Here is a 23825-nt window from a genome sequence, read left to right as displayed (position 1 = left end):
GACTATATTTCTATAGCAGCTAAATCATTATTTATTAACTGCTGCTTGGCCTCATAGCAGCCTGCTCCAACTGGCACGGCTCACTGTCTTCAGCAGGCACTGGCCCAGCAGTGCTTAAAGAGGCCTCCTCCCCAATTCCCCGTGCACGGCACTACTGCCCCATGGCCCTGGTGCAAGAAAGTGCGCTAAAGTGGAAATAGGGTGCCATTTGGAAGTTGCCTGGAGAGATTGGGAGCAGTAATGACTCTGTGAGAGAAAATATTAACTTGAATGATATACTGTGCTGATCTCAAACACATTACTGAGGCCCAAACATTCCTCCACTAATTAAATTGATGTTTTATTTAGACTAACTATTCCTCCTTTTGTTTGTGTCTCAAATGGCAACCTATTCCCTTTTTAGTGCACCACGTTTGACCAAAGTTGGGGAAAAAGGTAGTTGTAGCTGGTCAGAAGTACACTGGAAAGGACGTGGGCTCTGGTTTAATGCAGTGCCCTAGGAAGGGAACAGGGTGCCCTTTGGGACACACACCATGATTTCTTTGTTCTCTCTGAGCTGTTTTACAGGCATCGTGTTCTGATTATTGGCACCAGGGCTGTTCAGCCTGTTTCAAAGTTTACTGGTCTTATTGTCCATTAAGGCAGTCCTTTCTGCTCTGCTCATAGCGTTACTGCCCATATGACTCAACATGGACATGGGCCAACACAGCTAAACATGGCAGCCAAGGGCATTGTGTGGAGCAGGAGTGGAAAAGAAAAAAAAAACTCTGTTGTTTTTTTTTTTCATCTAATAACGGTGGAACAGTTTTGTTCATGGATCGAGGGAAAAAATGAAAAGAAAAAAATGGGGATAATCAGCATTGGGTTTCAAGTCAGAACGCATTTGTTTTGGTTACTTTATTTCTGTTTCCTTTCTGTTCCATGCGCTCACTCAATGTAAAGGGGCTGTGGGACCATGAACTCTGCATACTGTCTAACAGTGGACGGTTTGTTGCTCTCTGATCCTTGCTGGCTGACCTTAGAGGATGTTAATGCTTTTGTTGTCTGTGCCTTAGTGCTCTGAGACAACACAACACGTTTACTAACGTGACTCTGCTCTTTGCATCCGTTTTTTCTATTAGTGTTTCATTATTGGCCGAACCTATGTCTATGTGAAAGGTGAATTCAGTCAAATGGGAACGTTTTGAAGCAGTACCCGCCACCACCACCACCACCACGCTGAGAGTGGAGTTGTTAATTGTGTCCTGAGGGCTCTCACTGTGTTTTTCACCAAATAATACAATGTCTCTTTATATGGCAAGTGTAGCCAAGCCCCGCCCCCCATGGCAGCCAGGATGTAAACTCCTGTCCCTTACCAATCAGAACGTCAAGCTCCCCCACTTCTTGTCAGGATGATGACTAATGTGTTATCGCCAGCAAATCATGTCACTCCAAGTTGGCTTTCAGCCATGCATTTTCACTGCGAATGGGCCTAAAGCCACTCATACCATTGCAGGCTGGAGGTTGTTGCAAAACATCCTTAAAAATGTAACCTCTTGGAAGACTCACAGTAACCACTATGAGGCAGATTAGTCCTTGGTTTGGCGTTCACCCGTTAACGGCAGACAATGTGCAAATTGTAATTCATCAGATTGAGTCATTGGAAAGGAAATGCAAACGGGATCATTTCTGTGCGGTGTGAGTGTTTCATGATTAACGTGTTGCGTTCCGTCTGGTTGGACTGAAGAGTACTTGAAAGCAGTAGTCACAGTGACCTTCACAGTGTCCTTCACAGTGTCCTTCACAGTGACCTTCACAGTGTCCTTCACAGTGACCTTCACAGTGACCTTCACAGTGACCTTCACAGTGTCCTTCACAGTGTCCTTCACAGTGTCCTTCACAGTGACCTTCACAGTGTCCTTCACAGTGACCTTCACAGTGTCCTTCACAGTGACCTTCACAGTGTCCTTCACAGTGTCCTTCACAGTGTCCTTCACAGTGACCCCGACAAAACTACTCTGTGATCACTCTCCAGCACGGTGCAGCAACGCCACGCCGTGTACGGCTCCAGACAACACAGAACCGGAACCATCAAACGCACGGGCCGCGTCATATTTTCATTCTGCAACATCAAAGTGTTCCCTGACTGTGTCACGGAGTGTTCCCTGACTGTGTCACAGAGTGTTCCCTGACTGTGTCACAGAGTGTTCCCTGACTGTGTCACAGAGTGTTCCCTGACTGTGTCACAGAGTGTTCCCTGACTGTGTCACAAAGTGTTCCCTGACTGTGTCACAGAGTGTTTTCTGACTGTGAAACAGTGTGTTCCCTGACTGTGAAACAGTGTGTTCCCTGACTGTGTCACAGAGTGATCCCTGACTGTGTCACAGTGTTCCCTGACTGTGTCACAGTGTTCCCTGACCATGACAGAGTGTTCCCTGACTGTGTCACAAAGTGATCCCTGACTGTGTCACAGTGTTCCCTGACTGTGTCACAGTGTTCCCTGACTGTGTCACAGTGTTCCCTGACTGTGTCACAAAGTGATCCCTGACTGTGTCACAGTGTTCCCTGACCATCACAGAGTGTAACCTGACTGTGTCACAGAGTGTTCCCTGACTGTGTCACAGTGTGCATTGGAATAGAAAGGTCCAGCACCATGTGGCCACGCTCCAAACACCGCCCCACGGACCCTGGCCAAAGTTAGTGTGCCGCTAAGGAAATAGGGTGCTCTTTGGGACACAGAAGATAAAACTGCACACTGTCCATCTGACAGGCCGCTGTGGCAATGAATGGCCAGTAAAAAATGACTGGAAGTGGCCGACGAGAACAAAGAGATGAGAGCAAGAGTGTATAGCTGATAAAAACATGGCATGTTAATAGCCTTGATGACATTGGTAATATTGATCGTATTGATGTCCTTGATATTATTGTTTTCAAGTATAGTATTGATGACATTAATAATATTGCCCACTTTGATGATATTGACAATATTTATAATATTGATAAAAAGTGCCAGCTATGATAGACTTGATAACATAGCATCCTATTATCTCACCAGTCATCTAATCTCTGCTTTGTGTCAAGACTCCATACAGTCTGTAATTGGTTTCATTGAGTAATGCTATTTTTCTCCTCTTGTCCGACGTTTTTCTTTCTGCTCCTCCCCCTTCCTCTCTGCTCTGGGTTCTAAGTGGAAAGTGTAATCATTTCACCCATTCCTGTTGCTATAAACGACAGCCACTATTGTTTCAAGAGGCTTGTCGGGAATCTGATTTCCATTTTAACCAACAAGCTCAAGTTAATCGCTCCAGTGCGTCAGCCTGGCGTTATTTGTCTTTGCCATTTGTTTGACACCTGAGTCGCAGTTAATACATATTTAAATTGCTCATTAAATATAGGAAAAATTAAAAGAAATATGTGTTTTAGGTTAGGGCGTGGAATACTGTGACTGGATGAGATGAGAAGATAAGAGATTTGTTCGGTGGACGGGATTCCATTTTACCTTGGTCTCGTTTCAGCCCAGATTTGTGTTGGGTCCTTACTGAAGAACACACATTAAAGTTTGATATAAAACCCTTTATTACATCCCAGCAATTAGGACAAGGACAATGTGATCTCTGTCTTGAGAAAGAAGCCATAGTGCCTCAATGCTTTAACACCGGCTGCTGCGATGATGAATTCCAGCTAGCTGGTAGTATAATATCGCAGAGCCTAATTGCGTGTTCTGTTTTGCATGCTTTGAATATATTTTGCATGTGTTGAATATATTTTGCATACGTTGACTAAAAGCTTCTCCTCTGATGCTGTGTCTCTGCAGAGTTGACATACCCTATGGGTGATCATCTGATGGATACATTTTCCTCAGGGATATAGTTTGTTCCGCAAAAATAGAAACATCTTTGTTGGTTTTATGGAGAAGCGATGTTAAATGTAATAAGGTTTTAAACTATTCATGAGAGCTTGTAGCGTGAGTGGTAGACTTCAATATAGTATGAAGCCCTAACGCTCTTTTATCCGGCTTTATGCTTTAGAATACGTGGGCTTATTGTGTCTCTTCAAAGATACATCACTCCTGTTTAATTCCATATTTAAACTCAGAAGAACAGAGTTGTATCTACAGTAATGTAAACTGACTAACCATATTGTCAGTCTTTAACTGTAGATGAACAGCTTCAACCCCGTTTCAGCTGTAGAACGAACATATCATCACTATTTCCACTTTAGAATAACCGTATTACTGCCATTTCACTTGTAGACTGACCACATTACCACTCTTTCAGCTTTAGAACAACCGTATTACTGCCATTTCACTTGTAGACTGACCATATTACCACTCTTTCAGCTTTAGAACAACCGTATTACTGCCATTTCACTTGTAGACTGACCACATTACCACTCTTTCAGCTTTAGAACAACCGTATTACTGCCATTTCACTTGTAGACTGACCATATTACCACTCTTTCAGCTTTAGAACAACCGTATTACTGCCATTTCACTTGTAGACTGACCATATTACCACTCTTTCAGCTTTAGAACAACCATATTACTGCCATTTCACTTGTAGACTGACCATATTACCACTCTTTCAGCTTTAGAACAACCGTATTACTGCCATTTCACTTGTAGACTGACCATATTACCACTCTTTCAGCTTTAGAACAACCGTTTTACTGACGTTTTTGTGGTAGACTACTCGTATTATCACTCTTTCAGCTGTAGACTAACCATATCACTACTGGGTGAGCTGTTGATGTAACATATTACTGCTGGTCATGTCAGAAATAGTTGCTCAATGGAGGAAGCTAACAAATATAAATGCATTTCATCCTGATAACTGACAATAACTGTCAAGAGCTGTTTGTACAGTCAACTCATCTGCCTGGCTGTTGTACTCTGTCTCATTGACTCAACGACATTAATGATTTTCATTTAAACATAACAATCAACAAAACCCCCAGCTCGTAGACTCAGCTGTGCTCTCATAATATCATTTTGCCGGTACTATCATCATGGGACATCTTAAGATCGCTGAGACAACCGCATGTTAGTGCTAGTTGAATAAGATGTGGGGTTGCTCAGGTGGCACAGCATTCTTATGTACTCTTTTGTAGTACCTGGCTGTAAACTATAATCTAGGAACAAGCCTTGATTTTGCTGCTGGTTGATGTGTGGCACATTGGGCCGATGCATATTAGTCAAGCATTCGTCCTGGGTATGATTTGGCATCGCCAGCAGAGATTTGGTTGTGCACCTGAAAAAAACGAACCTCAAACGTGCAGTGTGGGGAGAAGAAAAGTGAATTGGCAGAATAAAATCTCCTGAGGCCATTTTTTTTATGGTCGTGGGTACAGTTGGATGTCACGAACTGGTGAATAAAAAGGGTGAAGTCAGGGAAATAATATTCTAAAATAAGACAAATACAAATAGAAGTTTGTGCCAGTAGAAGGTTGAACTTAAATCTTCCTAGAATATAAATAATCGTCAGTTTCATAACATAATCTTACATTGTAATTACAGGAGATATTAAAGGTAAACTCTGCAATCAGCCAATCAATTTCAGAGAGATGTCATATCTAATACACAGCAACTAATGGCACTCTGTTAGAAACACGCCTATAGGGAATTAGATCCCATTCAGGACCCCATAACTTGACCCCTGTGACTTTATTGAATGCAAGGTTATAAAGCATTACAATGTTTCATATAGCATTACGCTAACATTACTTACGAGAAGAGACTTTTACATTGACCTCGTTTTATATTCTGGAGTGATTGATGATTGAACTAATCAGAGGGTAGGATGGGGTATGAGGAGAGCTGAAGTATGAACACATCAAAAAAGAATTATTATATTTATGGTTTAATGGTGGTGCAGTCTTGAAATATTATTAAATCCCCTGAAAAAGTTTGAATTTTGTAACATATTTGGACATACGGATGTCTGAGCAAAATTCCAACCGCATTTATTGATTGATTGAAAATAACTCAATTGTACAAATCACATCAGGGTGAACCAAAATAGGTTCAAATAATTAGGAAATCACTAGTATGTAACTTGGGAGTGTTCAGCCTTCCAGAAGGTAGAGTTCAAATCCGTTTCAATGCAAAAGGAAGTACATCACTCCAACATCTGAAGACTCTTTTCTAAAAAAGAATGAAGTGGGCCATGCATTCAACAAAGCCCTTAAACATGGCACAGTTGAAGCAGTAGTGTAAAAAAGAGTGGGCGCAAATTCCTCCCAGTTGCTGTAAGAGACTCATAGTCAGTTTCAACAATGGCTACATTTGAGTTTTTTCAGCCGAAGTGGCTAAAACCAGCTTTTGAAGCTGTGGGTGTACTGGTTTCATCCACACTACAACAGCACATTTCTGTAGATTGTCTTTATTAATAATTGATTGCCAAGTTGGATCTTTCAGTGACATTTCCAGCGGGTGTCCTTACTTTTTCACGCGTTGATATATTATCGTGTTAAATACGTTGTAATCTCTCCGCACGGGATTATTGGCCGGTCAAAGAAAAGAAGACAGGCTTGACGTGAGGACAGAATCGTACCCATACTCCTTTTCCAGCTGCACTGTGTCAGCGGTACGTTACCCTGTGGGTTCAGTAAAAATATCATGTTCTTTAATGTTTTTAATGTCGTGTAAAAGAGCGCCTCAGAGGCGGTAGGTGGTGCAGAGACAGATGCTGGTCTAAAGGAAGTCTTCTCGCGTGGTGGCATCCCAAATCACTTCCTGTCAACTACCTACAGCAGTGCACTGGTTTTGACCGGGGCCAATTCGGCTCCATATTGGGAGCAGGGAGCCGTTTGGGATGGAGCCAAGGTGTGGTGGAGCTTATTAAACACATTTAAATATGAAAAGCTTTATGAGACAGTAATGTGAGCTGGTGGCTGGAGAGAAATGGGACATCTTTTTTATATTCCCTTCACATATTAGTCTGTCAGGAAGCACGCGCCTCCTTCTGAAATACCTACTAACAGTTTGAGATGATCCTTCCTACTTCAAACTGGGATTGCCTCCCAAATTAAACACTTCTTCCCTGCATAGTGCTCAACTTTTGACCGGGGGCCAATTGCACGCTATGTAGTATAAATAGGGTTTAATTTGGAAGAGTGTCATCTATTCTGCGGCTGTTGCAAAGCAACTGAGCTGAGCTGATCCTGAAAAAACTATTAGCTAGACTTACTTGGGCTTGTAGCAGTTAGATTGTCTGAAGCTTGCCGGCCCAAGTAGAAACTGTCATCTCTGGCTCAATTCAATCAAACATAGCTCTCTTTCCGGTGACTGGTTTTGGGTCCTGCAGAAAACCTGCATTCACTAGCGGGGTAAACCCCCTAACAGTTACGCTTTCACTTCTCAGCAGTAGAAGTGAGCGAGCGCCCGGATGACTCTTGTAAATAATGACTGCGTAAACACACGGCTCCAGCAGTTTGAATGAATCTAAGCTAAAATCAATACATGTAAAGCAGGAAACGACGGCGGCCACACCATGTCATGGTATTATTAGTGCCTGTAGTGAGACTGTTAGTTGGTGTATTCTCCGAAGCTGGCCCTGCCTAAGTGGAAACTGTCATTTAATCAATATGCATAAAACAGGAAATGGCAATAAACCCGCAGCGCGGCTTTGTTAATGCCTGGAGCCCTTTGTCATTGTTTTACTACACACATCTGTCTGTCTGTCGGGGTATTCCAGCGATGTACATTTGCGTTACCCAGATTGCACCGAGGGAAGTGGACGTGCATACACACGACACGTTGACACATTCTCATTTACTGCAGCGGCCTGGGGAGTGGTTAGCGGGGAGGAGGGGGTGGGACGAATTAATATCTAGATGTGTTTACCAGGTCTGAGTTATAAATGTTTGGCTGATTTGTCAAACCCGAGTGGATGGTGACATCAGAGCTCTCAGTACCCCCTGGACCCGGGCCTCGGCAGCGGAGCTCTCACTTTAATCACAACTCAATGGATAAAGTTGGAGGAGTGCAGTTCTTCAATATCATGTGAGCCAACCTAATCTCTCCGCTAGACCTCAGGAAGCCTTGTGCTGAGTCCCAAATGGCACCCAATTCCCTATTTCATGCACTACAGTAGCCAGAAAAACACTGAGTTAATCGTGTTTTCAGGACTTTGTACAGTAACCAGAAACACTGGATTAATGTCTCTTGTTTTACCAGGAGGCTGTTTTACCTCTAAACTTATATAGACAGGTAGTGAAGCAATTAAAGGTGTGTTTGTCAAGATTGACTCACTGATGGACCAACAGCACAATGGATTGGCTCAGCATTTGGCTGATGACTGTTTCAGTGGTTGGAACTGAAGGAATGTGCTTCAGCAGCACAGCTCTGCATCTTCGAGGGAATTTACTCAGTATTTTGGCTTTGAAGGTTATACATGTTGTAACACAAGGCTGTGGTATTGTACATTAGAGAACACAGTTATAAATAACATACCATGCATTAGAAAACACAGCTGGAGCATATCATATACCAGAGAATACATAACATTTATTATAGAGCACAGTTATACATAAAATACATTTTAGAACGCAGTTATACATAACATACATTTTAGGACACATTTAAACATAACATACATTTTACAACACAGTTTTACATAACATACATTTTAGAACACAGTTAAACATAACATGCATTTTACAACACAGTTTTACATAACATACATTTTAGAACACAGTTAAACATAACATACATTTTACAACACAGTTTTACATAACATACATTTTAGAAAACATTTAAACATAACATGCATTTTAGAACACCGTTATACACAGCAAAGAGAACACAGACATCTATTTGATGCCCAGTGACATTGTTTTGACAGAGATGCAAAGCTGATATGGAACAGTATCTGCTGATCCTCAGGTTACTTTCTGGTTTCCACATCAACACTATCAGTGCAGCTTTGGAGCCCAGCTAAACTACTCTTATCTAGAAGGAAATGTGTTTTAAAAAAGCTGCACATGTAAATGTTTTAATCCTGGCATGTGATAAAGAAAATGGCTTATGTAAGTAATGATCATAAAAGGACTGTGTCTGCGTAAAGGACATTCCTCTATTAGTATGTAAAAACATAGTTAACATTTCTTTGGTCCCTGTTATTTTGTCTCACGTTTTAATTTGAAGCAGTTCAAATTCCCAAATTACTGGTTTAGCAAACGAGCTGTGTGGGTTATAATTAGGCTAGCATTTTCGCTTTTTTCCCCAAGTCATCCTCCTCTCCTTCAGCCCTCATCCCTTCAGCCCTCATCCCATTATTGCTCAGCCCTTTACCACTCATACCTTCAACCCTCAACTCTTTAGCCGTCATCCCTTCACCTGCTCATCCCTTCACCATCTCATGCATTTACCCCTTATCCCTTCACCCCCTTATTGCTTTACCCCTCACCCTTTTACCCCTCACCCCTTTACCCCTCACCCCTTTACCCCTCACCCCTTTACCCCTCACCCCTTTGACCACTCATCACTTCGATCTCAGAAGTCTGGTGAATAATGGATTCCAGTGGACCCAAAATACCTACCTACATTGTCAAACCAGCTGGTTGATTGATGGTTTGAATCCTTTGCTCAACTGTAGATTTGTATCATATAACAGCTGAATAACACAGATATGAATAATTCATTTCCCAGAGACATTTTCCAGTTGGTCTCTCCTTGTATTTAATTGGGCCACTTTGTGAAAGCACGTATGACTTGAGAGAAGTGTTATGTAAATATGTTCCTACAGAGCTGAGAGAGGACTGTGTCTGTTTCAGGCTGGTTGACATTTAGCTTCCGAGCTCCTTGAGCTGTGTGGCTTGTATCCCCAGCGGTTCCCTACACCCTGCGCAGGGAATGAAGTAGGATGCCATTTGGGATGAATGAACTCCGGGAGAGAGAGGAGTTTCACTGTGATCTGATAAGACATACAGGCTTAGGCAGACTGATTTCAGGGCTGATGTTGCAACCAATCAGTGCCTACCTGTTCTTTCCTGTCTTCACAAAGGCTGCTTGTCTCGGCTATTAAAGGGAAATTGCATAATGTGATTCCAAAGCTCTAATAATAATGCTGCCCCAACCAATTCAGTGACACAGATAAAAAAATCCTTTCTTCAGATAAAGGTTAGATTGTATTAAGAGTTTAATGATGCAGCACGGTGAGTTGTACTTAGTTATTCTGCACATAGTGTAATGTAATCAAGACAAACAGACATGTCTGTGTAGAATTCCAATGAAACAGCTCACCTTTTGGCTTCTAGGAGCTAAACTGAACAATGAGGACAGAAGAGTGTGCAGAGTTGGGAAGGATTAACTTATTTTGTTTTCATCATTAAGTTTTTATGGGATGATGGGTTTAGAGTGTGTCTTTGGGTGTTGAGTTAGAATGGGACTTTGAGCTTTGGGTCAGGGGGGCAACGTTGAGTTAGAATGGGATGTCGGATGTTGGGTTAGAATGGGACGTTGGTTATGCTTAAGGACCCGGGTTCTGATTAATGTTGCCAAAATGTCCCGGGTTCTGTTTGGTTTTGCTAATGGATCCAGCTTCTAATTGGTGTTGCAAAAGGGCTAAGGTTTTGATTGGTGTTGCTGGTGGACTGAGATTCAGATTGGTGTTGTTAAAATGACTCAGGTTTTGATTGGTGCAGCTGATGGACTGAGATTCTGATTGGTGTTTCCTGAAGGACCCGGATTGTATTGAGGGCAACATAATACCAGCTATAAAAGCCCTGATTAAAGAGACACGCGCCGCTAATCAAAGGCTTCATTGGTGCCGTCTCCAGCTGTCTGATTCACTGACGACTGATGACTTATTCAGCTAAACTCGAAAGGACTAGCCTAGGGTATTTAGCCTACAGCCGTAATGAACAAAACATAGAATTGCAGACTTTAGCCCAAGCGTTCACATTTAAACCCCAAGTCCCTCGTAGAAATAACGAGCTAATTGGACGGATCATATAGGAATGCGGCTGAGGCTATGTGCGCGTTACCGCAATACAATAGCCAACCAAGACGAAATTGGTAAACCCATTTCCATCACTCTCCCTGACGATTTCACATTGAGTTCATGTAGCGAACAACGATCGACAGAGCAAAGGAATTTAATTCAGAAAGGCGTCAGGCGACGCCATCTCGGAGATCGCCGAGTGCGGGGAGTTAGCGCTCATGAGTTAACGTCCCTCTGCCTGTGTCAAGTGGATAATATTCAAGTGGGTCTATGTTATGACTCCCCGGTTGACTATGGTTTATTACAGGCCGAGCTACAGCGCCACAGCCTGATATCTCAGAGGGGAGGCTCTGTGATCAGGTTGCACAGTGCCGTTATGGGATCCCACTTCCTGATAGAACAGATCCCGGGTTGTGCTGGTAAAGATTGGAGCAGAAGGACCGCCGTCTGCCTTAGTCACTCAGAGTGAGATGTATCAGTGTTGAATGACATGGCTCTCTGCCCAGAACACTTTATATCAGAACATTTTATATCAGAACACTTTAGATCAGAACACTTTATATCCGTTTATGTGAGCCATCCTGCCTAAGATGTTGACTGAGAGGTGTCGCATTAAAACAGCAGTTTGATTCTGTGGTAAAGCCTCATAAATCTCACATCCCAGAGATACTCATTTTATTAGCATTGTAGAGTTTTTAATGTTGTCTGTATCACAGCCTGAATAATCTCTCTTAGACAGACTATGTAAATATAAAGGGTACTGTAGATCTATCACACAACAAGCAGACTTAGTAATTGTGCTTTGGACAAATCCAGATTTTGTAGTTGTTGTCATCTTTTGAATTGATGCAAAGGACTCGTTGCTCATAGTCTTGCTCGTAAATTTTTAAAATAGAGGAGTTGTGCCCTTCATTCCAGTTCCGATCTTTTTCTTTAACACATATGGACCCACAACTTAATTGAGCATTTCACCAATTAGCCATGCCAGATTTGGTTCTGGTTTAACCATGATTACAGCCTAAGTGGAACATTGTAATTGTCCTGATTTGTCTTGGTACTGTGATGCATGTTTTTCAAAACATGACTGAGAAGCAACATAGTCCATGTTTATATTTTCCATCATGTTCCTACAGGACATCCTTCAGCCTTTTCGTCTCCATTTTGTTAAAGGGCATGTCTCCTTCCTTTACCCTCAGGTGATGATGCAGACCAGAAGCGTGTGCTGGTGCTTTCCTACCCACAGTACTGTCGCTACCGCTCAGTGTTGGCACGGCTGAGAGAAAGACCTGCCTCCCTACTCACATCACAGGTGGTTCTGGCCCTTGGAGGTGTGGCCTCTCTCACAGAACACACCCACATTCTGTACTGCAGGGACACCTTCGAACACCCCACCCTTATCGACAACGACAGCATCTGTGATGGGTTTGGTGAGTGCCTATAATGTTACCACTGTACTGAAATACTCTGGAACTGAAATGTCTCTATACTCAAATACACTGCCACTGAAAAAAAAAACATTGTGAAATACCTGGGGACTGAAATATCCCTTTACTGAAATACCCTCATACTGAAAAAAGCATACCGAAAACTCTGTTATTTAACTACCGTCATATTGAAACTACTGTCGGAAATACGAAAATAATGCCTACTGAACTACCCAGGCACTAAAAATATATTTATTGAAATAGTCTTGTATTAAAAAAACATACTGCCTTGATACTGACATATCCCTGTAGTGACATGCCTTTGTTCTAAAAAGGAACACATGGAATTGCCCCTGTACTGAAACACTGTGGTACTTTAATACCCTTGCACTGAGAAATTCAATATCCTGAAATTCCCTCATACTGAAAAAAAAACATACTTAAGCACCTGGTACTGCTATACCGCTTTCCTTGTAATGTGAAAATACATACTGAAATACACGGTTTCTAAAATATCTCTGTGATGAAAAACCCTTGTATGGAAAATAATATATTATAATAATAATAATAATACCCTGTACTGAAATATCCTTGTACCAAAATACCCCCAGTCTGAAATACCCCAGAATTGAGAAATCCTGTAATAAAAGAAACAGTAATGAAAAAAGGATGAGAAGAGAGGGCTGATGACTCTGCCTCCTCTGTAGTCAGTCAGCAGTACACGGGGACAGGAATGGGGGTTTACCACCCCTCTAGGTCTAATCAGCACAGCCTGCCTGGTCTCATTCAGTTCCCGTGTCCTCAACATTCTATAATTAACACTGTACAACTATAACAGTCAAACGGCCTTTGGGATGGTTACAGAAACAGTCTTTAAACGGTGGTAGTTATTTCAACATAAAGGACGTGTTTGTGTGTCGTGGTTTTACAGTATTATTGGATCTTCCACCCGTTAGGTAAGATGGGCTAAATGTTTAATTAATGTTGAAACAACAGCTGCTACCGCCTACAGATGGCTACCTATAGCTGGCTAGTCCTCAGATCCCAGCGGACCCCTATTGGATCAGATAAACAAAGATACAAGTTTACAGCGATTATAATGGAACTGTGTTTCATAGGAGTTCCAGCATGAAGGAACATTTCTGGGCAGAGTTCTTGTTCTGGATGGACCATGTTCTTTATGATTTAGTTTTTGTCTTAAACTTCGTCTTAAACCTACTTAGTTCTGGAACTTCTTTGGTAAGGAATGTTTTTGTTTGTTTATGTCTGACTTGGAGCATGGATTCAGTTCTAGTAGGATTTAGTTCTGAACGGAGCAATTATTTTGGCAGTGTAACCATGTAGTTTTGGTGTTGGAGGGAGGTGTTAACATGGTCTGCATATGAAGCTGATTGCCATACTCCTGGATCAGAAGTAGTGTTTTACAACATCTATGGAATTGGGCACATGGTGGGGGTCAAGTTAAATGAGAGGCAGTTCAGGATGTTAACTACAAATCAATTTATTTTCAATGACTTCTCAATAAACTTCAGAGGGAAATTATTTCAAACAAGTGTTTATCCACAAACAAATGTTTTCCACTTTTTTTGTTTTAATAAAATTCTCTTCACAAATTGACAAACTTCAATTTTAATTTACCCCAACCCTGGTAGAAGTCCATGTCCAGAGCCTTGACCAGGGGTAACAGGACTTTAGTCTCCTTGGCCAGGGGTAACACCAATTTAGCCAGGGGTAACAGCACCTTGGCCAGGGGTAACATGACTTTTGCCAGGGGTAACAGCACCTTGGCCAGGGTAACAGAACCTTGGCCAGGGTAACAGAACCTTGGCCAGGGTAACAGAACCTTGCCTAATAGTAATACAATCCAAAGCCTTGAACAACAGTGTTGAACTAAAGTCCCTGCTGAATGGTATTTATTACAGTCTGTTCTCAGCAGTATGAAGTCATTGTTCATGTTACTGAACTACACCGCAGACTGGAGTTATTACAATGGAACACATTTAATTCTGGAAGCTCGGAAACATCAGAGACATGAGAATATCAGAGAAAATCTTCAAGCGCTTTGTATGCTTGGAATGATGGTTACTTGGCTGAAAATCTGCTGCATTTAGAGTAGCCATTAACTTCAGCTACAGTAACAGTGTATGTGGCCCAAATGGCGCCATATTCCCAACTTAGAGCAATGCTTCTCATAGAGCTCTGGTCAAAAGTACTGCACTACAGGGGATAGTGTGCTACTTGGGATGCAGGCACAAGGATTCTAAAGCCCTTTGGGAACACAGGAACAATGTCAGTTTTTAGGGAGAACCTGAAGAGAATAAACTATTTATGGAAATATCCTCCTAAACATGCAGGCTTTGCAGTCTCACACTCTTCTGATCCAAGTCTTAAGATGGTTATTTGAACGTAGTGTGCTGAGGTGGGAGCCCTGAACATTTGTACAGCAATGGATTGATGCCTGTGAAGCCGTGGGGGCAGTGTTGTCGGCTGCTAATCTATAGTTCAGGCAATGAAACAAACAGCACTATAGCTTTATTACAATACACCCCGAAATTTATTCGTTTGAAATTTGCCTTTCCAGGCTATTTTCAAAATAGCCCTAAACCAGTTTTTTTCTTTTCTAAACACATTCATGCAGCACATCAAACTCGGATATTGTAGTTTACACCAACTGGTATATATGAATTATTTGTTAAGGCTAGCAAAAGGCGTGCTGTGTTATGCTAGGGGAGATGGCTAATTCTTGCTTTCTCAACTTGTGACAATGTCACATAATTTCTTTCAAACCTTAAATATACATACATATACACATACTGTACACATACACATACACACATATACATTGCACACATATTGTCTTCATGATAATGGAGTTGTAAATGTACTGAAGATCAAATTAGCTGAAGTTGGCACTGAGGAGGCAAATTTTCAGAGAAAATTGTCTCAACAGTAAATTACTGAACAGTATATGTTGATGCAACCTTCTGTTCTGGCTGAGTCGTTGGTTCTGCTCCTGAATCATTTACTGCCTACGTAAACCCGAGCTATTTCAGGGAACTATGATTATGAGAACCAGACCATACTTACTGATAGCCCTATGAAATATTTGCATTTCTCTGGAGTTCAAACTGCACTCATAAAAAACCTTTGTGTATTAGAGATATTCAAAGCAGCACTCTACCCTGTCAGGTTGGAGACAGGTATTATATTACATTGTAGTTCAGCCAGATGTTCACTGCTCAGTATTCAAATATTGTCGTTGTGGTTCAGTTAGGATGCTTTTATCTCTCTATGCTGCGCTGTGCTCTGGCCTTGGGAGGTATTTTCATGCGAGTTAAGGATATGCAAAAATAATTATAAACACAAACCACTCCAATTAACATGACTCAGGTTTTTTTTATGTTCTACAAACGAATAACATTATATTACATTTCATCCAAAGCTGGTCAGTCTGTTTGTCAATCCAGGGCTAGCCGTCGCCTTTTGGGTCCCTAGGCAACACACGGTTAAAGGAACCCCCCACATTGCCGAAAAAAATCATTTTAGTGGCCCACCTCTTTTTCCAGGGGTTTCAGTTTTTGGTTTATTTCCCCCGATTTTACTTAAAAGACATGGGTTATTTTCTTTAGAAATAAATAAATAATGAAAGTCCTTTTGTTTTTACTGATTAAATTCTAACTTCCATTGGGCCTTTATGTATCCTAGTTACATTTTTGAAGCGCATGGCCTGAAGGAGAAATCCTAGTCCCTTAATTTCAGTGTCACCAAATGTTTGCATAATGGTAGAGTAATTTCCCAGGGGATCTCATAGCATCCGAATAGATGTGTTTTTTTAGACAACGGTTTTACAGCAGACTGATTCAGGATATTGTTGCACAAATGTGATGCTGGTATTCACCACTGCTGGTATCAACCTGCATTCGAGCTGACATTTGCATTGCCCTAAGGCATTCACTGAAAAAGCATGACCAGGCAGCTAGCTATTTAGCTATTATTGTTAGCATTATTTAAGGTTTACGCCAGTCTGTTACCAGGTTATTGACTTCCACTCTGAATATGATATTCTTGAGTCATCTATTTTCAAAGGAGTGGCTATAAACCCCCAAGCATGGAGCGGTAATAAACCTACGCCCGATTCTGTGGAAACCTACGCCCCTTGCTTGAAGGCAACCATGATTGTGGCCGCCCGCTATGAAGGCCTGCCCCAAAGACGTTGGAATTGTTTTCCAGTGCATTGGGTTTTTTTCCCTCCTTTTGTCTCTGCCCAACCCAACAAACCTTAAACTTAGATTCTGTGAGACTTTGAGACAGGGCCAGCACTTCTAGGCACCTGGCAGCTTCCTGAGGCGAACTCGGATTTTGCAGACAGTAAAATACTGATGTTATAGTAAAGAAAACATGTGGGTTCATATTGTGAATCAACGTGGACAGCAGCACCGCCTCCATAAATCTGCTGAGAAATAGACGTCGAGTGAGGAAGCTGCCGTCTGTGCTGACTAGCCAGAAAGTGTGTTGAGTGACAGGAGGCCGTAGGGCGGGCAGTGGTGTGTAGGAGTCAGAGAAAGGGGCTGAAGCTGTGTAAAGAAGAAGCTTTTGTTACACATTATCTATATATTCTGTATACAGTACCAAAAGTTTGGACACACCTATTTACTTGAATGGATAAGTGTGTCCAAACATTTGTCTGGTACCATATCACACATACGTTCATTACTATTCCAAAGTTTGGGGTCACTAAGAAATGTCCTTGTTTTCAAATGAAAAGCTACTGTGTTTCGGATCAAATTGATCCGAAATACAATGTAGACGTTGATGTTGTAAAAAACTGTTGTAGTTCAAAATGGCTAATTTGTAATGGGATATCTACATAGACATACAGAGGCCCATTATCAGCAACCATCAGTCCTGTGTTCCAATGGCATGTTGTGTTTGCTAATCCAGGAGTGGGAGGCCCCGTTGCACAACTGAAAAAGAGGACAAAATGGATTTTATTAGATTAAACTTTATTGACATTGAACAGTACAAGTACAGTACAACAAAATGCTGTTTGTGTCTAATTCATTAGTGTGTCTAGTTTGAGAAACAGACGCCTCACAGGTCCTCAACTGGCAGCTTCATTAATTAGTACTCGCAAAACGTCAGGGCCTAATATTGTAGAAGAAAAGCTGCATCTGCACTAACACAAATTCAGCTTGTGTATTCTATTGCTTAGTGTCAGTAGTAAGTTCCACCAGAAAATATCTTTTATTGTTATTATTTTAATGACAGGACACTAGGAAAGAGATGCTGGGGACACAGGTGGAGACCGAAAGGAATTGCACAAGACAGCTGGCTCGAGCCTCTGTCACTAGGGGGCATGTGTGGTCAGGGATTCAGAAGCTTAGACCCCCACATCCGACTCTGGCACAACCAATTCTGTCAGGTGTATTTATACTGAGATGGACAGGAAAGGCTAAAAAGACAGAGGAGAAAGTTAAAAACAAAGGCACAGGGGTCACGACGGTTGTCCGGATTGGCTTCTCTGTCTGTCTCTCTGCTTGCCTGTTTGATTGCTTGTCCATCCGTCTGCTTGTCCGGTTGTCTGTCTCTCTACTTGTCTGTATGTCTGTCTGTCTGTGTGTGGCAAGAGAGTTACTGTAGTGTGACTGGTACAGAATGATTTGTTGTGTATTAATAGTAGTGTTTTGTAATGGATGAGGGGTGGGGGCAATTGTTCTGCAGCATTAAGAGGCCCTCGGTTAAAGCTGTTATCATTAAGTGTCAATCATAAGCACTTAATAAATGAATAGCGTTATTTCCATTTCCAAATTCTACATTCCCAAAAGAAAGCGGATTTATTTCTGATCACAGTAGTCAGTTTATCATATCCTATGCGAAAAATGTATGTAACAGGGGTCAGGTGTAACAGGGGTCAAGCCTAACAGGGATCAGGTCTAACAGGGATCAAGTGTTACAGGGATCTGGTGTTACAGGGGTCAGGTCTAACAGGGATCATGTCTAACAGGGATCATGTCTAACAGGGATCAGGTGTTACAGGGATCATGTCTAACAGGGATCATGTGTTACAGGGATCATGTCTAACAGGGATCATGTGTTACAGGGATCAGGTGTTACAGGGGTCAGGTCTAACAGGGATCAGGTCTAACAGGGATCAGGTCTAACAGGGATCAGGTCTAACAGGGGTCATATCTAACAGGGATCAGGTCTAACAGGGATCAAATCTAACAGGGATCAGGTTTAACAGGAGTCAGGTCTAACAGGGATCCGGTCTAACATAGATCAGGTGTTACAGGGATCAGGTCTAACAGGAGTCCTGTCAAACAGGGATCCGGTCTAAAAGGGATCAGGTGTTACAGGGATCAGGTCTAACAAGGATCCGGTCTAACAGGGATCAGGTGTTACAGGGATCGGGTGAAACAGGGGCCTTAGGACCATGGTCACAATAAATGCTTGACAGGGGAAAGATTTTTTTGGATAATTCAAGTCATCTGTATATTTCATGGGTGTCAAGCATTTTCAGTCCCTTCATGGGCTTAGCTGTGATCAATTAGCGATATGTATTATTGTATTATTAGTATTGTTTAGTTCCCGTTCCTGCACTATTCACTTGGTCAGTGGCTGAATATAGCAGCCTACCTGTAGCCCCACACTGTAGCTGTATTCGTCACCGTACATATAGTTACAGAGCTATAAAAACGGGTCATTTATTTACTGCCCATGAAAAGTGTCTCTCTGTGTTACTGCAGTGGTCCTTCTCAGTGTTTCCACTGCTCTCTTAAATTTATTCACAGGACAGCAGGCAATCAGTTAGCTAGTCATCCAGCCAGAGTGAAAGAATTCACTGACATTATATCAGGATTTCCAAAAAAGCATCAGAAGTTGATGAGTGTGTTATATTCTCAGACTCTGGAAGGCCTTCCGAGCACTGAGTAAAGGGAGCGCATGAGACTAATGGAACATTTGAATAATTCGATCCTGGGAAGACATTCATCACACAGCCATAGCAAAACGAAGTGACATCATACAGACGTAGCAACAACAGTAACTGGTTCTGATATTGTGAAACATGGACAAGGAAGGAAGCCACTCCTTTATTCCAAAAATACCATGAAACAGATAGATGAAGTATCTCTCTCTCTTTTCCTATATGTCCCAAATCACATTTGCTATACTGTATGAAGTAAACAGCTTCTCACCAGCAGCCATAGTGAACAATAAAGGGATTAGGGTGTGATTTGGGATCCACATAGCCCCTGGGCATTCTTCTTAAACTGCCAAATAATTTCAAAATGTATTTATGTTTTAAGGGGGTTTTCAGTATAACGGTGTGTTTCAGTACTACAATGTATTTCAGTAAGTCAGTGTATTTCTGTATCACAGTTTGTTTTAGCATTTAAGGGGGTTTCAGAACTAAGCTATATTTCACTGTTGCCTTTTCACTACTTGTTATACCAGCAGTGTGTTTAGTTTAAACCAACAGGGCTGTTTGGCTTTCTTCTCTTAATAACAGAAAGCCTTTACTAAAGTGGGAACATTTCTCAAATTCCAAGGGAGAATTTTTTCTTTCTTATATTTTGCTTTGGTGGATTTGATGCAGGTTATTAATGGTGAACAGATGCCCCCATAGATCTCACTCACTCTTGCTGCTGCGGAGGAACCTTACACACACAAAGACACACACACAGACACAGACACACACACACAGACACACACAGACACACAGACACACGCACAGAGACACACAGACAGACACACAGGCACACACACAGACACACACACACACACACAGCATCTGATCTAACTGTAATCCGTTAATTCCGCCTACTGAGTGTGATATTGCTAAGCGGTTAAGTCGACGTAATGTATGATGATTGTTTTACGGTATTGCTCAGCGTGTAATTAGCTTCTCATAGAAGGGTTGGTTAGCTCACCGACAGTGATAGTTAGTATTGTATGTTGCACAAAAACACAACTTTACTGTATTATGAAACACACTGGCGTATATAACACCTAGTAGGAATTCATATTGGTTTCTGTCTCTCTTTCTCTTTGTTTCTCTCCCTTTCTCCCTCTTTTTCTATCTGTCTCTCTTCCTTTCTCTCTCTCTGTCTTTGTCTCTGTAGTCCAGAGCTCATACTGTGTTGTTTCGTCAACTGTTTTCTGCATTAGGTTTGACGATTCATGTTTTTTCCTGCTCTCATTTCATTTCACAATCTGTGTTGAATAACTGAAGGTCATGAATGTTTTAATAGCCCATATGTCTCGTCCATGTGTCTGATTAAACATTCAAGGAGAAACTGACTGAAAGCATGAATTTCCCTTTTTTTTGGGGGGGGGTGGGGGTGGGGGGGGGGTTCATTTCAAAGTTGACTACATTCAACAGAACTGATTTCCATATAGTGTTTTCATTCACAGCGCCCCTTCTTAAAAAAGAGAATACAACAGAATGAGAATGCCTTTTAAAGCATGAGAACATTTTACCTCAACGGGAATTTGCATAATTGCCTGGTGAGGTACAATATTCCCCTATTTCCTAATGAGTCCCAGCCAGCCAGATGTGGACTTCCAGAGGATTACATTGCTGCAAGTAAGACCCTGGAGAAACAGCACTGAGTGGGTTAAAAGCTGAGGGGGGGGGGCAGTCATGTAAAAAAGCCATACTCATGTAATTTGTGGTTTAGTCCGTGACTGCAGGGTCACTATTTTATCAGTTCAATTCAGTTCCACAATACCAAGCTCAAATATCCTGCATGCCAGATCATTCCCTATATTCATGTTGTCATGTAATGACTGCCAGTCTCTCGCAGGAGTTTATGACTTGTGATTTTCCAAGACTTTCTAGGAGTTTCCAGACAACCCCCATTTTTGAATGGCATTGATGGAGATTTTGCTTGAAAGAAAGACTACGTTCTAAATGTTAACTTATTCCCTACTGTATATATATATATATGTGGTATTCAGGTTGACCAGAGCTTGGTCTCAAGTAGTACACTAGGTAGGGTGTAATTTGGGGCCACTGTAAACTGTCTGTCTAGAAAACCAGAGAGTGGAAGACATGCATACTTTTTCATGGAGTGCAGATCTGGAATAGGACAGATCTGAGATTGAATGTGTAATAGAAAACCTCTTGAGATCAGTTGTATAGTAGCGCACCTCTGAGATCAGATGTATAATACCACTGCTCTGAGATCAGATGTATAATACCAATGCTCTGATCAGATGTATATTGGCACTGCTCTGAGATCAGATGTATAGTAATAATATTGCTCTGTGATCATATGTATAGTAGCCCTGCTCTGTGATCAGATGTATAGTAGCACTGCTCTGAGATAAGATGTATAACAGGACTGCTCTGAGATCAGATGTATAGTAATAATATTGCTCTGTGATCAGATGTATAGTAGCCCTGCTCTGAGATCAGATGTATAGTAGCACTGCTCTGAGATCAGATGTATAGTAATAATATTGCTTTGTGATCAGATGTGTAATAATAATATTGCTTTGTGATCAGATGTATAGTTGCACTGCTCTGAGATCAGATGTATAATAGGACTGCTCTGAGATCAGATGTATAGTAGCACTGCTCTGAGATCAGATGTATCATAGGACTGCTCTGAGATCAGATGTATAGTAGGACTGCTCTGAGATCAGATGTATAGTAGCACTGCTCTGAGATCAGATGTATAGTAGCACTGCTCTGAGATCAGATGTATAGTAGCACTGCTCTGAGATCAGATGTACCACCACAGGCCTGTACAGTCATAACAGCCGTTATGTGATATCAAAGCCTCTCAGATTCCCTGTGGTTATTGAGGGACCACCACTCTGGGGTCACAATGAAAGGCTGTGAAAGTAAATCTATCTGGGCTGATCCTTTGGCCCTGTCAATCCCTGTAGAGCTGGAGGAGTTCTGAGAGGATGTGTGGCAGTTGTTTTTCCATACAGACTGCCTTTAAAAACTACATTTATGAACTGCACATGAAACGGGCAGCCTCCTGTAGCTCTGTGGAACAGAAACTGTTTGCAATGCATTATGTGGAATTCAAACATGATGACATCATTCCCTTTTTAATGCTCCCAGGGGGCACTGGGGCCCTGTATTATGACAGCTGGAAGGGGAGCAACATGTACTATACTACAAAGGTTCTGATTATACAGTAGAATTTTTTTTATTATGAAATACTTTAATAATGTTCTGACTGCAAGATGACTGTTTAGTATCTGCTCCAACTCATACATTGGCCTTGTTTAGTTTTAAAGAGGCTACGTGTAGAATTTTTTGCATTGTAGTATCAGATAATGTCCCAAATATGTATTGCAGTAAATAGTGGAACGATAGTGTTTCACAACATTTACTCACCAGAAATGATGTGGGTGTATACAAAAGGACATTCCAAAATGCTGAATTTCTTTTTACCATCAGAAGGCACATTGGCTTCTGCTGGAGAATTGAAAAGCAGCAACCTCCCTCTCTCTCATCAGCTTAACAAAGCCACATGATTATTTTCCCTCAAACAAGCAGTAGCAAGCAAAATCACTCAGTAATTGTCTTGTTGCAAAAAATTCTACAGAGTTCACTCAATTTCTGTTCAAGTGAGTAAACAAGCAGTTAATAGTGTAGGGAATCACTGTCATCTAAATTACATGTTATATTACAAAAATATCCCAAAATAAAGATTTTACAGCTTTTGTTAGCTGATCGACCAAAAGTGGGCAAAACGGTGTGCGTTTAGGGGATCCCAATTCCCTCACGCATTTCATGGTTGCTAAAATTCCACAAAGCTCTCTCCATTTCTGTTCAAGTTGAAAAACAAGTACTGAGTAGTGTAGGGAGTCATTGCAATGTAAATCCCTTTTATGCATTTTTAAAATATCCCTAAATATTTCTAAAGCTTTTCTAAACTGGTCGACCAAAAGTGACAGCATGTTTTTATGTAATCAGTTATCTGTGTAATTCAGCTAACGTCTGAAAGGTGGGAGCAAACTAGGAATATAGCCTTACTATAATATATTATTAGTAATACAATATTGCGTTCATCCTAAATACCAGCCATGTTAGGTTCATCAAGTATCTAAAATATTTCTTATGGTCAACCAGTGCTATTTGGCTGAACCAGCTGTGTTATCTGCTGCTTAAATAACCCAGGACTACTTGTCTTTCATAGCATTTGGTCTGCTAGCAGGGACAGAGTGGGGTTGGTTGATATTTTTAGTGTTCCCCTGAGTCTCTGGATCTCCTGTGTGATTTGGACTAATTACTCTGTTGGATCTCTCCAGCTTACACATCAGCTCATTGTTGGCTTGGCAGTGAGTCCTCAGAGATGGAGAGATCACAAAAGTACAGTTTAGAGTCGACATTTGAATTGGACGGTTCTCCGCTTCACATTTTTATAACGTAACTTTGGAGATGTCGCAATGATGACGGCCACTGATGTGCAATGTTGATTTCTGCAGGAAGAGCACTGAATCCTGACCCGAG

General features: G+C 41.5%; 1 protein-coding gene across 3 annotated transcripts in view; it reads left to right on the top strand.

Moving 5' to 3' along the window:
- LOC105026305 (AT-rich interactive domain-containing protein 5B) overlaps window positions 1–23825 on the top strand; it is an 85624-nt gene that overhangs the window by 13616 nt on the left and 48183 nt on the right. For 2 of the 3 annotated variants that reach the window (XM_010897671.3, XM_020047597.2), the window contains one exon: window positions 12119–12349. In XM_010897671.3, the coding sequence (XP_010895973.2) occupies window positions 12119–12349 (231 nt within the window). Of the gene's footprint in view, window positions 1–10761; window positions 10997–12118; window positions 12350–23825 lie in introns of those variants that run through there. The other variant, XM_013134169.4, reaches the window with a different exon arrangement.

This window comes from Esox lucius, chromosome 6 (genome assembly GCF_011004845.1).
Source record: "Esox lucius isolate fEsoLuc1 chromosome 6, fEsoLuc1.pri, whole genome shotgun sequence".
In the NCBI taxonomy this organism is placed as follows: domain Eukaryota; kingdom Metazoa; phylum Chordata; class Actinopteri; order Esociformes; family Esocidae; genus Esox; species Esox lucius.
The sequence above is the reverse complement of the archived record's forward strand: the minus strand, read 5'-3'. Positions and strand labels throughout refer to the sequence as shown.